The following is an 11884-nucleotide window of genomic DNA, read 5'->3' as shown; positions in this document are numbered from 1 at the left end:
AAAATGTGCGTTTCTCTGACATTGGGGCATACAAATGGTACGTAGTATATTCACTTATGCTTCTACAAAAAAAGACTACCACTTTCTTGAACAAAATGAACGTTTGGGGTCGCCACCATGCTTTTTTACGCGACTTTTAACGCCGATATAAAATATAAATTCCTGCCTAAACCGGGCGCAGACCTCTCGTTATTGATGTTATAGGGTGTCAACTGCCAGAATATGCCATTATTTATACACTCATCTCAGTGAGTAGACTGACCCTTTAAAAACCGCACATGCGGGAAGCCCGCCACGCGCCAAGCGGTTCGGGGAAGCGGCAGTTTGTTGACCACATGGCTTTCGCCAAGCACACTTTAGAATTTCCAAAGTGTCTCCGGTTATCTTTTTTTACCACAAGAAACGTACAGTCGCGTGATTTGCGGGTGCGGGATTTGGCGGGAAGGTATCGTGGGGCCTTTTTTTTTTCGTCGACGGCCGATTCCTACTTGGACATGTTGGAAAACAAGATTTTGCCCGAACTCGAAGGGCTTCACATGCAGAAAGAAAATGTGACATTCCAACAGGACGGTGCTCCTGCTCACTATGCAGCGAGCGTCCGAAGTTGGCTGGAGCAAACTTTCCCCAACAGGTGGATGGGACGAGGTTCCCCCAACATGCCATGACCGCCACGTTCGCCGGACCTTACACCGCGTGACTACTTTCTCTGGGGCTTTTTGAAGGCGCAAGTATAGCACTATAGCGCAAGTGTACAGCCGTGGCCGTCTGCCAAGCTGCGCATGAGGGCTGCAGTTTTCAAAGCGTACGAAAAAAGGCTGCAGAAATGCACTGAGGCTTCCGGGGGACACTGAGGTCTGAGCACGGTGTGCTAATGCGTGAAACATTCAGGGAACCCCGCTGTTGCGCAAGATCGTAATAATTTCAACGAGCTGGCGACATGCACCTTCGAAGCCATTCCCGCCCCAAGCCGTGACATTGGTTGTCTCGCCGCTCGCCAGATGGCGCAGCCTGTCAAACTGGCTTCTTTGCTCGCCTGGACGATAAGTTCTGCCGCAGCCGAATGCAGTTTTTCAGCGATTCCTGAAAATGCAGGCAAGTTTAGATGTTAAATTACTTATCGAAAGACGAAGAACATCATAAGCTACCTTGTAGTCGGCGTTTGAGACCATATAGTTCAGTAGATTGCGCAGGATAATTTTTCGTAACAGGGGCAGATAAATACGGCACACGCGGTATCTTAGCGAGCGCAAGTTAAACCGAACTGGTTCCAGTAGTGTCCAACATTTTCTACGTTTTTTTTTTTTTTTTTACGGGGCTGACATCTCTGAGCAGACGGGCATGTCGTTCGTCTGTTAGCTTGTTAGCATCGTGTGTCTACAGAAGCGGAGTATATTTCAACCCTGTAGAAACGCATGTGAGGGCAACGGGCAGTTTCACACGTGACCATCCGAGTTTACACCAGATCATTTTATGAGGTGAACATTAAAAAAAAAAAAAGTGCAGAAGCACAAAATAAACTTGCGCCGCCCGGGAATCGAACCCGGGTCGCAAGAATGGGAATCTTGCATGATACCACTACACCAGCGGCGCCCACGAGTTCTGACACTTGCCGTTCCTTTATTATACCCCTCTGTGCAGAATCTCGCACAGGATGGAAGCGCAAGTGTTTCAGGCTGATGCTTGGAGGTCATGGGCTGATGCAATGAAAGGCGGCGATGTGTTTTCTTTACATTCAGCATTGCGTTACGTGCGTCGCTCAAGATATCTCTCGGCTGAACCGCTCGCTCGCTTGTTCGAGATGCAGTTTCGCACAGAGGTGGCATTTGGAAATTACTTTTGTCCTGTAGGTGGATGCTTGCTTGATTCGATTGCAAATAATCTTAAACCATCGTCGTATACAGCGACGCCGACCAGCTTTCTCGGCAATGGTACTGGTAGCGCCATCTCGCGGCTAAAGAAAAAGAACGAGTGCTGAGCCAGGTAGTGCAGAGCCACCCCCAGGGATGTTCCTGTTGCCGAAAATTATTTCATGGCAGTGCCAGCGCACACAGACGCTGTCCGAAAAGCGCCGGAACGCCTGGCTGGCGCGTTTGAACCGCAAGGATTTGAAAAACCTCGCCAACGTTCGTGTATGCGGTCGTCACTTTATTACAGGTAAGAAAATACGAGAGCGTGTGCGGAAATTAAGTAGAACTAGTAACTCTTTGAAATCATTGCTCCCAAGCGAACTTTTCCCTCTAGTTTAGTGCTGCCGCACTTGATTGCGCCGGCGGTGCCGCATTAGCTCATTTTGGAATGCCGCGACATTGATTGCGATCAAATCATGAATGTATGGTTGCTTTCAGGCAAACCATCAAGTCTCATGGACGAGACTAATCCCGACTGGGCGCCGAGCTTAGAGCTTGGTTACAGCAGCAAGCTGCGCGTAGCGGAGGCGAGCGCCCGGTACGAGCGCGCCAAGCAACGCGCAGCGATGAGTGTGGTCGCACCCGCAGCAGTGGCCGCCGCCGTCCTCCAGCTGGACGACGAGCTTCAAGCTGACGACACTATGCAGCACGATGGTGCAACGCATCCTGAGCCGCATCGCGTCGTAGCGGCCGACTGCGAACACGACCAACGCGCAGCGATGAGAGTGGTCGCACCCGCAGCAGTCGCCGCCGCCCTCCCGTTGGACGACGAGCTTCGGGGTGATGTGTCCGTGCCGGACGACGCCATGCAGCACGATGGTGCAGCCCAACCTGCGCCGCATCACGCCGTAGCGGCCGACTGCGCACACGACCAAGCTGTCGTTCCAGGCTGTGCATTAGACTTGAAGCTAACCAGAGGTAGGCTTGTTACTCTCTCCCTGCAGATATGACTGCTTTTTTACTTGGGCCGAAATTTGCTTAACTTAGGCGATCACATTTCTCTTTATTTTCATATCATTCCAGAAACTGCTGTTCAAACAGAGCTGACGAAACACCAGCTAGAGGCTCTGGAGGCCGACAACCAGCGTCTGACATCAGAGCTTCAAATCTTGAAGAACAAGAGCGCAGCCATCTCCGAGGCATCACTGCGTCAAGATGCACGAAAAGTTGCATTTTATACAGGATTGCCAAATTTTGTTACTCTTCGGGCAGTTTTTGAATTGGTTGAAGTTTCTGTTAAGCACACTCAACAGAATGGCTTAGAAAAATTTATTGAATTTGTTATTTTTATGATGAAGTTGAAATGCAGCTTTCCCTTGCAGGATCTTGCATACAGATTTGGAGTTTCATGCTCGACTGTGAGCCGCATATTTGAAAAATGGCTGCATGGGGCATTCTGGCGGTTGAGGTCGCAAATTGCATGGCCGTCACGGCAGCTACTGCAGAGTACGATGCCACAGGCATTTTATGATTCTTTTGGGAGCAAAGTAGCCATCATTATTGACTGCTTTGAAGTGAAGATTGAACGGCCATCTGCACTTGAGCCTAGGAGTGAGACTTGGTCACAGTACAAGGGCAGCAACACTGCGAAATACCTGGTAGGGATTGCTCCACAAGGTGCAATTACTTTCATTTCTGAAGGCTGGGGTGGAAGGGTCTCCGACAAACACATAACCGAAAACTGCGGCATTCTCGACAATTTAACTCAAGGAGATGTTGTTCTTGCAGACAGAGGATTTGACATTGCAGACATATTAGGTTTGTACTGTGCAAAACTACACATACCTGCTTTCACAAAGGGCAAGAAGCAGCTCTCAGCCATGGAAGTCGAAAACACTCGAAGGCTGGCGAATGTTCGCATTCATGTCGAGCGTGTGATAGGATTAGTTCGCAACAAATTTGTAATCTTGAAGGATATTCAGCCAATTAACTTCGTGACAGCCAGGCATGCAGATAAGTTCACACCACTAGACAAGATAGTAGCAGTCTGCTGTGCTCTCACAAACTTGTGTCCGTCTGTGGTCCCCTCTAATTGAAAAGTCCAGGTTTTGATCGGGCATAACAGGTCAGTGCAGTAGCAAAACTTTGGAACATGCTGCTTTATCCTGTATACAGAAATGTACAATGTAAAGAGGTTTTTTTTTTTGTCTCATGAAGGCAAAAATGGCTGCTTTTTGGATAGGTTTCAGTGAGTGGAGTTGGGGCCATGGTCATCAGCCAGACTATGCTTACTGCAGCACTAAGCCCTCCCATATTTCTCCAGAACAGCAGCTTGGGCTTGTTGGTGATTCATCTTCAAGTAACAGGTTCTTTAACATGCACTGACATCGCAATGTATGCGGGCCTCTAGAATTCTGACTCCACTGAAATGCGACCGCCAAGGCTGGAACTGACCATGCATATTTTGGGTCAGCAGCGGAGTGCAGCAACCACTGAGCTACCATGGCGGCCGATGTCATAACCTAAGCTGTGCGGTGATTCTTCAAAAGGGATGATAATTGGGGCATCACCCGCTCTTCGTGGAAGCCTCTTATTTATTATGACGCAATCATTATCTGTGCATTGCTACGTTAATCATAAACTCTTATTTTAAGGCGGAAGCCTTTAATGCCTCATCGTTGTAAGCAGCAGTTGTCGAGAGAAATGTCACGCTTTTCAATTGGTCGAAATGGTCGTGACGTCACAGTGCACAAATTTCAAACGGGGCCAGTGGTACTTTGACTGCAACCATGCAACCAATTAAAGGGATGGTATAGTGATGCTCCAAGTAGGTGGGGCTGAGTTTAGTTAATTAATTCACCTAATTTACTTTTCTAGTCAGAGCAGAGAAATAAATAAAAACGAGTAGGAAATGGGTCGAGTTGGGGAATCGAACCAAGCTCTCCGGAGTGCGAGACGAGCACGCTAACCACTCTGCCATGCTACCTCGATGGTTGGGAATGAACAAAGGCGCGTCTAGTGAATACGGTGTCTTCGGTCACTCCAATCTTCCTCCCTTCCCTCACGGCGAGGTTCAGGTGTCCACCGAGATATGCGAGACAGATACATTAAACCAAGTTACCGAGGAGCAAGGCGTAGAGCCGAACGGCCGATGGTGTTCTGTGGACACCCTGGCAGCGTTGCAAGGCGCTGTCGCGTTCCACTCTTAGAGGCGAAGCTTAACATCTTAACCACACATCAGTGACACAAGCAGCAAGACCGCGCTTAAGGCTTTCGCCTCACCGCACGTTAGGTCAACAAAGTGTCCCCCTGAATTTTTATGGGCCCTTGTACTGTGACCAAGCTGTTATCCCTTTCAGATGCAGTGTACACAATTACGCACTTAACACAAATTAGACTCTGTGTACTGCACTTGGTCATTTCCTTGTTTCAAACTAAACACTGCTCTTAATGTCGGAGATGGGTTTCTTTTCATCAGCTGGCATAATTTACAACAACTTTTTATCACTGGTTTCAATAGAATCATGAAAGCAAGGGTTGTCACCTGCAATGTTTTTTTTTTTTTGCAAATCCTGATGTGTGTGTCAATCATGCTTTGAACAGGAAACAGAATGTAGTATGTGCTGTGGCAGACTATCAGCCGCTTTTTTTGCATTACAAGGATAGTTCTTTCTTGAGGCCTCTGTGAACTATTTAAGAGGGCATATCTCCCTTGTACAGAAGTGGCGAGTGAGAGTTATGAATAAGAGCAGCTGCACTCTCCTCGTGACCTTACACAAACATTTGTGCAAGTCTATGAAGCCCTTCAGTTATGTTCCTGTACACACAGAACATATGGCACTGTCGTGCATTGGCAGAGCGTTTCTAGTACTTAATAGCAGCTATTTTTACTTTGTGCAAATTTATTTCAGTGACTTTAGCTTTTTGCAGCTGTGGGCTGCAATTTCATTTAATCAGTGAACTTTTGCTTTTAATGCAGTTTATTGGTTTGTTGCCTGCTTTTCTGAATCTGCTGAGCTTGCTTCTGTAACAATGGTTGAATTGACTGTTTGCTTCTGGGGTTGATAGTGCCAAGTTTTCGAACACTGAAGAATTTTTACTGTAATTTTGTTTTAATGTACATTTTCTTCAGATGCCAGGATGCGTCATCTATTTTTTTGGTGTCTGAAATACACTGTATGCGATCATTTCTATGTCACTGCCCCATGTTGCATTTCCTCATATGTAACTGAGGATTCTCAACTTTTTTTCGTGCCAGTGTGTATCATGTAACCACAAGTTTTTGAAATTACCAAGGATGTACATGCTAATTCTGTATGTGTGCGACTTGGTTCTGTTCTCGCAATAGAAAATATGTAGTGAAGGTAATCTTTTTCAAGGGCAAAAATGCTGCTGTGGCTGTCGGTCAGAAAATTTTCAGAGCTGAGAAAGCTCCCCACACGCACGCCAGAGTTGGGGCATGATTGTATTTTATTCTATCTGCTGCCACTGTTGACCTGTACAGTCAGGTTGCATTAAGCTCTTCGTGGCCTTATGCACGACATCACGTCAGGCCTTTTAGGAGTTAGTGGTCTTCCACTCACTGCTGTAGTTCACACAATTTCATTTTCTTGCCTTGGTGATGTCATCTAACCATCCCATCCTTTACTGGCCCCTTCTTCTGCCTTCAATCTCTCCCTGCAACAGGGTCTTTCCAGCAGCTCTTGTCTTCTCATTAAGTGGCCACAGTAACTGAGCTTTAACTTCAGGATTAGACCTTCCAGTTAGCAGTTAAGGTTTATTTCCGCAGGTACACTCCTTTAGCCTTCTGTGAAAGTCAGTACTGTTTCCTTGGCAAAAAATACTGGAGTGGGTCACTGCATTCTCTAGTGGACCACATTTTGTCAGAACTCTCTGCCATGACCTGTCTGTCTTGGGTGGCCCTGCACAGCATAGCTCATGGCTTCATTGAGTTGCGCAAGCCCCTTCGCCACGACAAGGCAGTGATCCATAAAGGGGGCTGTTGAGTACTTGAGCTACTCAACTATTGGTATTTAGTTGCCGCGATGGCTCAGTGGTTAGGGCGCTCAACTGCTGAATCGAAGGACACAGGTTCAACCTTGGCCCAATGGTCGCCTTCCGATTGAGGTGAAATGCCAGAGATTGAGTTTTCTGCGATGTCAGTGCACGTTTAAGAACCAGATGTGGTTGAAATTTCTGGAGCCCTCCATTATGGCATCCCTCATTGCCTGAGTTCTTTTGGAACGATAAGCCCCACTAAACCAAACCTTGACTATGCACTTCAATAATGTATATATTTTGCATGGCTGTCCTCTTGGAGCTCAGTAAGTCTGCCCCAGTCACTGCGTCGCACCGATAGATGACTGGCTGCAGTCTTCACAGAACCACTTCTTCTGCTTAGGGGCTCTATTAATCCCAAGGCAAGAGAAGTGAAACCATCCATACTTGCAATCGTTGCCGTCGCAAGCAAGCATTTTGCCAGTGTCGGGGCCTTGGCAGTAGCAGAACAAATCTTTGTTGCTGTGCCTTGTGGTGGGTTTTTTCGTGAAGTATCCAGCAAATAGCTCAGGCAAAACAACACGCACAAAAAAGTCTGCCGCAGTTGCCACGAACTTCTCAATAAAAGATTCATCTCTCTGAACCCTCTCGATATGCATTGATGTTGGCGTCCACACGACAAAGTCACAGTAATCCACGTTGCACACTGCCATTTGTGTTTGCACTTGGAAAAAATAAGCATGGGTCCTCTTCAATGTTACACGCCCATCAATGCTTTCTAGGCAGAACTGCGGGTGCTGCTCTGCTCCAAATAATCCTTTTTGGGCTAAAGTGTAGGGGCACTTGACTTCAACGGTGCCCTTGCCACAGCAACTGCAGTTGGCTATAGCGTCTGGACTTGCGGCAATGTGTGGGTACTTCGCACTCAGAAATAGTCCTGCTTTTGCATGTGTGAAGTTGGTATGCTTCTTTACCATTTCTTCTGCATAACTGCCTACAGCATCCTTTTCATGTTGCTTCCCCCATTCTGTGGCTGCGTTGGAGAATTTTTGCTGCTCAGGATAACACACCTGCTTCAGCACCGACATTGCAGGGTTATTGATGCTGGTAGCGCACACACTTTTCATCACAGATGCTGTGATGCGGCCCGCACGATGCGTGTACCATTTTGCACAGTTTGCTTGGTCTCTCGTGCTCTCTTCAACAAAGTTTACCATTTCCTGCGTTATGACAAAAGCTGTCATGAATTTCTTTGCGCGCTGAGTGAGGTGATGTAGGTCTTCTGCTCGCGCTTCTTCACAGAAGAGGCCACGAAGAGGCTTTGGCTCTCTAGTCTGGGGAGGCCGGAACATTCCATTGTACTGCGGATGCAGTGCAAAAATCGCCGACTTTATCCCTGAAGCAGCTATTTTGGCATACAAGGCATTGCACTCTTGCACGGTTGGAGCAGGTGGCACGGGCAGTGATGACTGACCAGAGCATGTCGTTGCACCCTGGACATTAGGGTCAACATTTTCTGCGTGATCCATCCTTTTTTTTCTTGCTTGGGATGACGTAAAATCTATGTCCCGCAGCCTCTTAAATGCCGCTCCTGGCTTGTGTGCAGGAAGCCACAGATTGTTTTTTTCTGTGCACGTTTGGGAATCTCTGAGGCGTACCGCTGTCTCCACCGCAAACAACGCGGCACCAACGTGTGAGCAGGCTTCACCTGCTCCTGCCATGCAGGTGCAGTGTGCCGTGATGATGCTTCCGTCACTGTTGGCCAGAATCCATGCCTTGAGAGGTGCATCTCGCAGCCGCTGGGAATGATTGACCTGAAAATAAAAAATGCCAGTTAGAAAACAAAGTTGTGCTGTACTGTGTTGGATGTGGAAGCTTTCACTTCTGCTCAAATTTACAATTTATGCTTCTATTCCAAGTTGACACCAGCCAAAGCAGGCTCTGCCTAAACACTGCTTTTGCGAGCACACAGCTCAATGCAGCGTAAATGCAGGACACGAGACACCATCAAACGCCCAAGGACCGCGGCCACGCGATCTCAGATGCAGCGACCTCGTTTTCATCTAGTCGAAATGTAAAACTGCTTCTGTGCCGCCGCCCGCAGACTTAACACGAACGCTCGAGAGCGTGGATTGACATTAACGTTGCTGGCTGACGGCCGGTGGGTCTTAGAACATTTTTTCTTTCTTTTTTGTGGCTGCAGGCCATTAGCTAACGTCAAACGATGTGAACACGCCGAGCAGCACGGTCGTGTACCCACCGGCCAGCGCTCAGCGGCGATAATGTCTGTCGAAGTTACGCGTTCAAACTTCGGTACACTATGAAGAACCACAGGGCACTACTGAATCGACCAGATTGAAAAATGCAGCGTGCACAGGTTGATAAACGCCGGTGTCTTGAAAAGCGAACAGCGCCTGCACCCTGCAGATTCATCTACACGTTTTGCAACCGCACAACCAAAGATTGTAGCTTTAGCGCGTGCTCTACCGCATGCAGGACAGAGGAGACGACCGTGCTTTAGCTTATAAAAACGCGTACGAAGAAATGGAAGTTTTGTTGCGCACTCACCTCGCTCAACAAGACGATACGTTTTGAAGGCAGTTGTTTGGCCAACAGACTCTTCACCCAACCACTCGTAAAGTAGTTGTGTGCGTCAAGCGATTTGTAGGCTTTCATCTGCTGCATCGACACGTAGCTTGTCGACAAAACAAGGTAGTTCACTATGTCCATGTTCGTTGTCGGTGGCAGCAGCTCGGCATCAGCGGTTGCATCTGTTCCGACGTGCAGCTGGTACGGATCAATGCCATCGCACATAGCTATCTTTGACTCGTAGCGAGCCCGTGTGGGGCCCACAAGCTGCTCAAAGAACGATGGGCAGAACTCCTGGGCACTGATTTTTGCCATTTCACCAGCAAAACGCACCGTGTATCGCGCATACGCAGGTTCAACCACTGCGAAAGGCCGCGCGGTAGGTTAAGCGTACACCCTAAGATGGCGGCGGCGGCGGCGGTCTCTCGGATGTGTGACGTGCGACATAGGATGTGACGTCACGTGAAAACTATGTATACTTTGTTTGCCTGTCTCTGCCCCCACCGCACCACACTACACCGGATGCAAGATATTTTTCCTGCTGGCTAGAAAGAGAAAGTGCTTGTAGGGAGGGGAGGATGTTACAATTTGGCATAGACATGTCTGCATGTTTAAAAAGTGATTTCGTATATTAGTTGCAAATAAATACATGCCGGCTACTGCGTTACGCGGTTTGTTTGAAAGTGCTTATAAATATTGCGCGCAGAATACTTTGTTTACCTGTCTCTGCCCCCACCGCACCACACTACACCGGATGCAAGATATTTTTCCTGCTGGCTAGAAAGAGAAAGTGCTTGTAGGGAGGGGAGGATGTTACAATTTGGCATAGACATGTCTGCATGTTTAAAAAGTGATTTCGTATATTAGTTGCAAATAAATACATGCCGGCTACTGCATATACAGATATATAAATACATGCTGTCTATTGCATATGGCGCAGGTAGTTTACATTTGTGCACAAGGTGATTTGATGATGCTGCTCTTAAACATCTGGAGATATTCATACCCATAGCAGATTTTGTTGTATGATATGCTAATTCAATTAATTTATTTTAAAAACACATGTGTGTAAATAGATGTTGTCTACAGGCTTAGTTAACCAAGCAAGACATCTTGCATATACACGACTGACTAGTTTCAGTGTTTCAGTCAAGTTGGAGGGTAGCTCAATTGTGACACGGGTTAAGGCCAGTGACATATGCATTTTAAACTGCATGCTTTCTGAGACTAGATTTTTCCTTAAGGTGCGGTTGAGGTGTCCGCCGAGATGTTGAGATGTGAAATTGGAGGCTATAGCTTGTGACGGGTTTGGACCAATGACATGTGCACCTTCAGTTGGATGCTTTGTGGTTGAGGTGTCCACCGAGATGTGGAGATGTGAAGTTGGAGGTTAGTTTGTGACAGGGCTGGGTTTGACCAATGACATGTACACCTTCTGTTGCATATGCTTTAAGGTGCAGTTGAGGTGTCCACCAGGATGTCGGGATCTGAGAGCTACTGTGTCCTTTCCTTTTCTCAGAAACCTAGCTTTCATTTCCTCAAAACACATGCTTTCGCGTTCCTCCACGTAAGCAGGCTTAAGTGCCCCCATAATTTTTCATTACCTGCCAGAAAAAGGCGGCACATCTGACTAGCCCAGTTTGTCTACATTATGTGTGGACTCACAAAAGGCGTGCATTAGTTACAAAGTGGTAAGCACCAACCATTCATGGCGCTAACATCGTCCATGTGCTAACAGATGCTGCTTGTTTAAATTGTTATAGAAGAGTGCGGCTTAGACAAATTTTGTGCCTTTCTTTAGAATGATTCTGTGCGAGGAGCAAGTTGGGTCCGTAGAAAAATTATTCCATTGATAGACAGGTCACCTATGAGGCTCGAGTAGCTCTGTTAAGGAATGAAATGTGCTGCAGGTTATTTTCAAGCTGCCCATATAGTTATACATGCTATGGATACCGAGTTATACTGTACTCAGTTTTTTTTTTTTTTACTTGCAGGAAATGACACCTAAAATTGTGGCAACACAAGCATATGGTTGAGCAGAGGTGATTTCAATACTTTTAGATGCCTGCAGAACAGCCATATAAACCATTTCTGTTCATTGAAGCCATTGTTGCCGAGCGTACGTACAGCCATACGCAATAAATCTTACCGCTGCTGGTTCATTTTTTGTTTTGCTGACTTTAATTTTCCACTTCAGTTGTTTGTAGCAGTTTGGCGGCTGTAACATTTATTCTAATCAAAGATTGCCTGCTTTGGCTATTTTTACTTTTGTATTTTGCATGTGTGATAGCCTCCATTCTAAGGAATCAGATTTTTATGTGTATGAAAAACTGATATGGCCACTTTAACTAGTACATTTCCTGGACGTGAATTTGAATAATGATAGCATAAAATAATTTAGGTTAGAGGAATCTTGTAATTGAGTATTTCGAGGCACCACCTCAATAGTT

General features: G+C 46.8%; 2 protein-coding genes and 1 non-coding gene across 3 annotated transcripts; 1 reads left to right on the top strand and 2 right to left on the bottom strand.

The window, feature by feature from the left end:
- Window positions 1-1519: 1519 nt before the first annotated feature.
- TRNAG-CCC (transfer RNA glycine (anticodon CCC)) lies at window positions 1520-1590 on the bottom strand. The gene has a single exon. It is a non-coding gene; the product is annotated as a tRNA-Gly (tRNA).
- Window positions 1591-2001: 411 nt separating this feature from the next.
- LOC149367663 (uncharacterized) lies at window positions 2002-2974 on the top strand. Its single transcript, XM_089556639.1, has 2 exons — window positions 2002-2154; window positions 2346-2974. Exons 1-2 carry the CDS (start codon window positions 2004-2006, stop codon window positions 2855-2857), a joined length of 663 nt encoding a protein of 220 aa, XP_089412765.1. The 5' UTR covers window positions 2002-2003; the 3' UTR covers window positions 2858-2974.
- A 3325-nt stretch (window positions 2975-6299) lies between these two features.
- LOC149367662 (uncharacterized) lies at window positions 6300-9844 on the bottom strand. The gene is made up of 2 exons (XM_089556626.1): window positions 9414-9844; window positions 6300-8659 (listed from the first exon to the last, which is right to left on the bottom strand). Exons 1-2 carry the CDS (start codon window positions 9747-9749, stop codon window positions 7187-7189), a joined length of 1809 nt encoding a protein of 602 aa, XP_089412752.1. The 5' UTR covers window positions 9750-9844; the 3' UTR covers window positions 6300-7186.
- Window positions 9845-11884: the final 2040 nt, after the last annotated feature.

The sequence above is a fragment of the Amblyomma mixtum genome, chromosome 1 (genome assembly GCF_055824585.1).
Source record: "Amblyomma mixtum isolate Tamu chromosome 1, ASM5582458v1, whole genome shotgun sequence".
In the NCBI taxonomy this organism is placed as follows: Eukaryota; Metazoa; Arthropoda; class Arachnida; order Ixodida; family Ixodidae; genus Amblyomma; species Amblyomma mixtum.
The sequence above is the reverse complement of the archived record's forward strand: the minus strand, read 5'-3'. Positions and strand labels throughout refer to the sequence as shown.

Bases quoted from the DNA above. Each gene is read 5' to 3' on its own strand.
- LOC149367662 (XM_089556626.1), bottom strand. From the start codon at position 9,749: ATGGCAAAAATCAGTGCCCAGGAGTTCTGCCCATCGTTCTTTGAGCAG. The intron at 8,660-9,413 runs GTGAGTGCGCAA...TTTTATTTTCAG, and splicing joins GTATCGTCTTGTTGAGCGAG to GTCAATCATTCCCAGCGGCT.
- LOC149367663 (XM_089556639.1), top strand. From the start codon at position 2,004: ATGTTCCTGTTGCCGAAAATTATTTCATGGCAGTGCCAGCGCACACAG. The intron at 2,155-2,345 runs GTAAGAAAATAC...GGTTGCTTTCAG, and splicing joins CGGTCGTCACTTTATTACAG to GCAAACCATCAAGTCTCATG.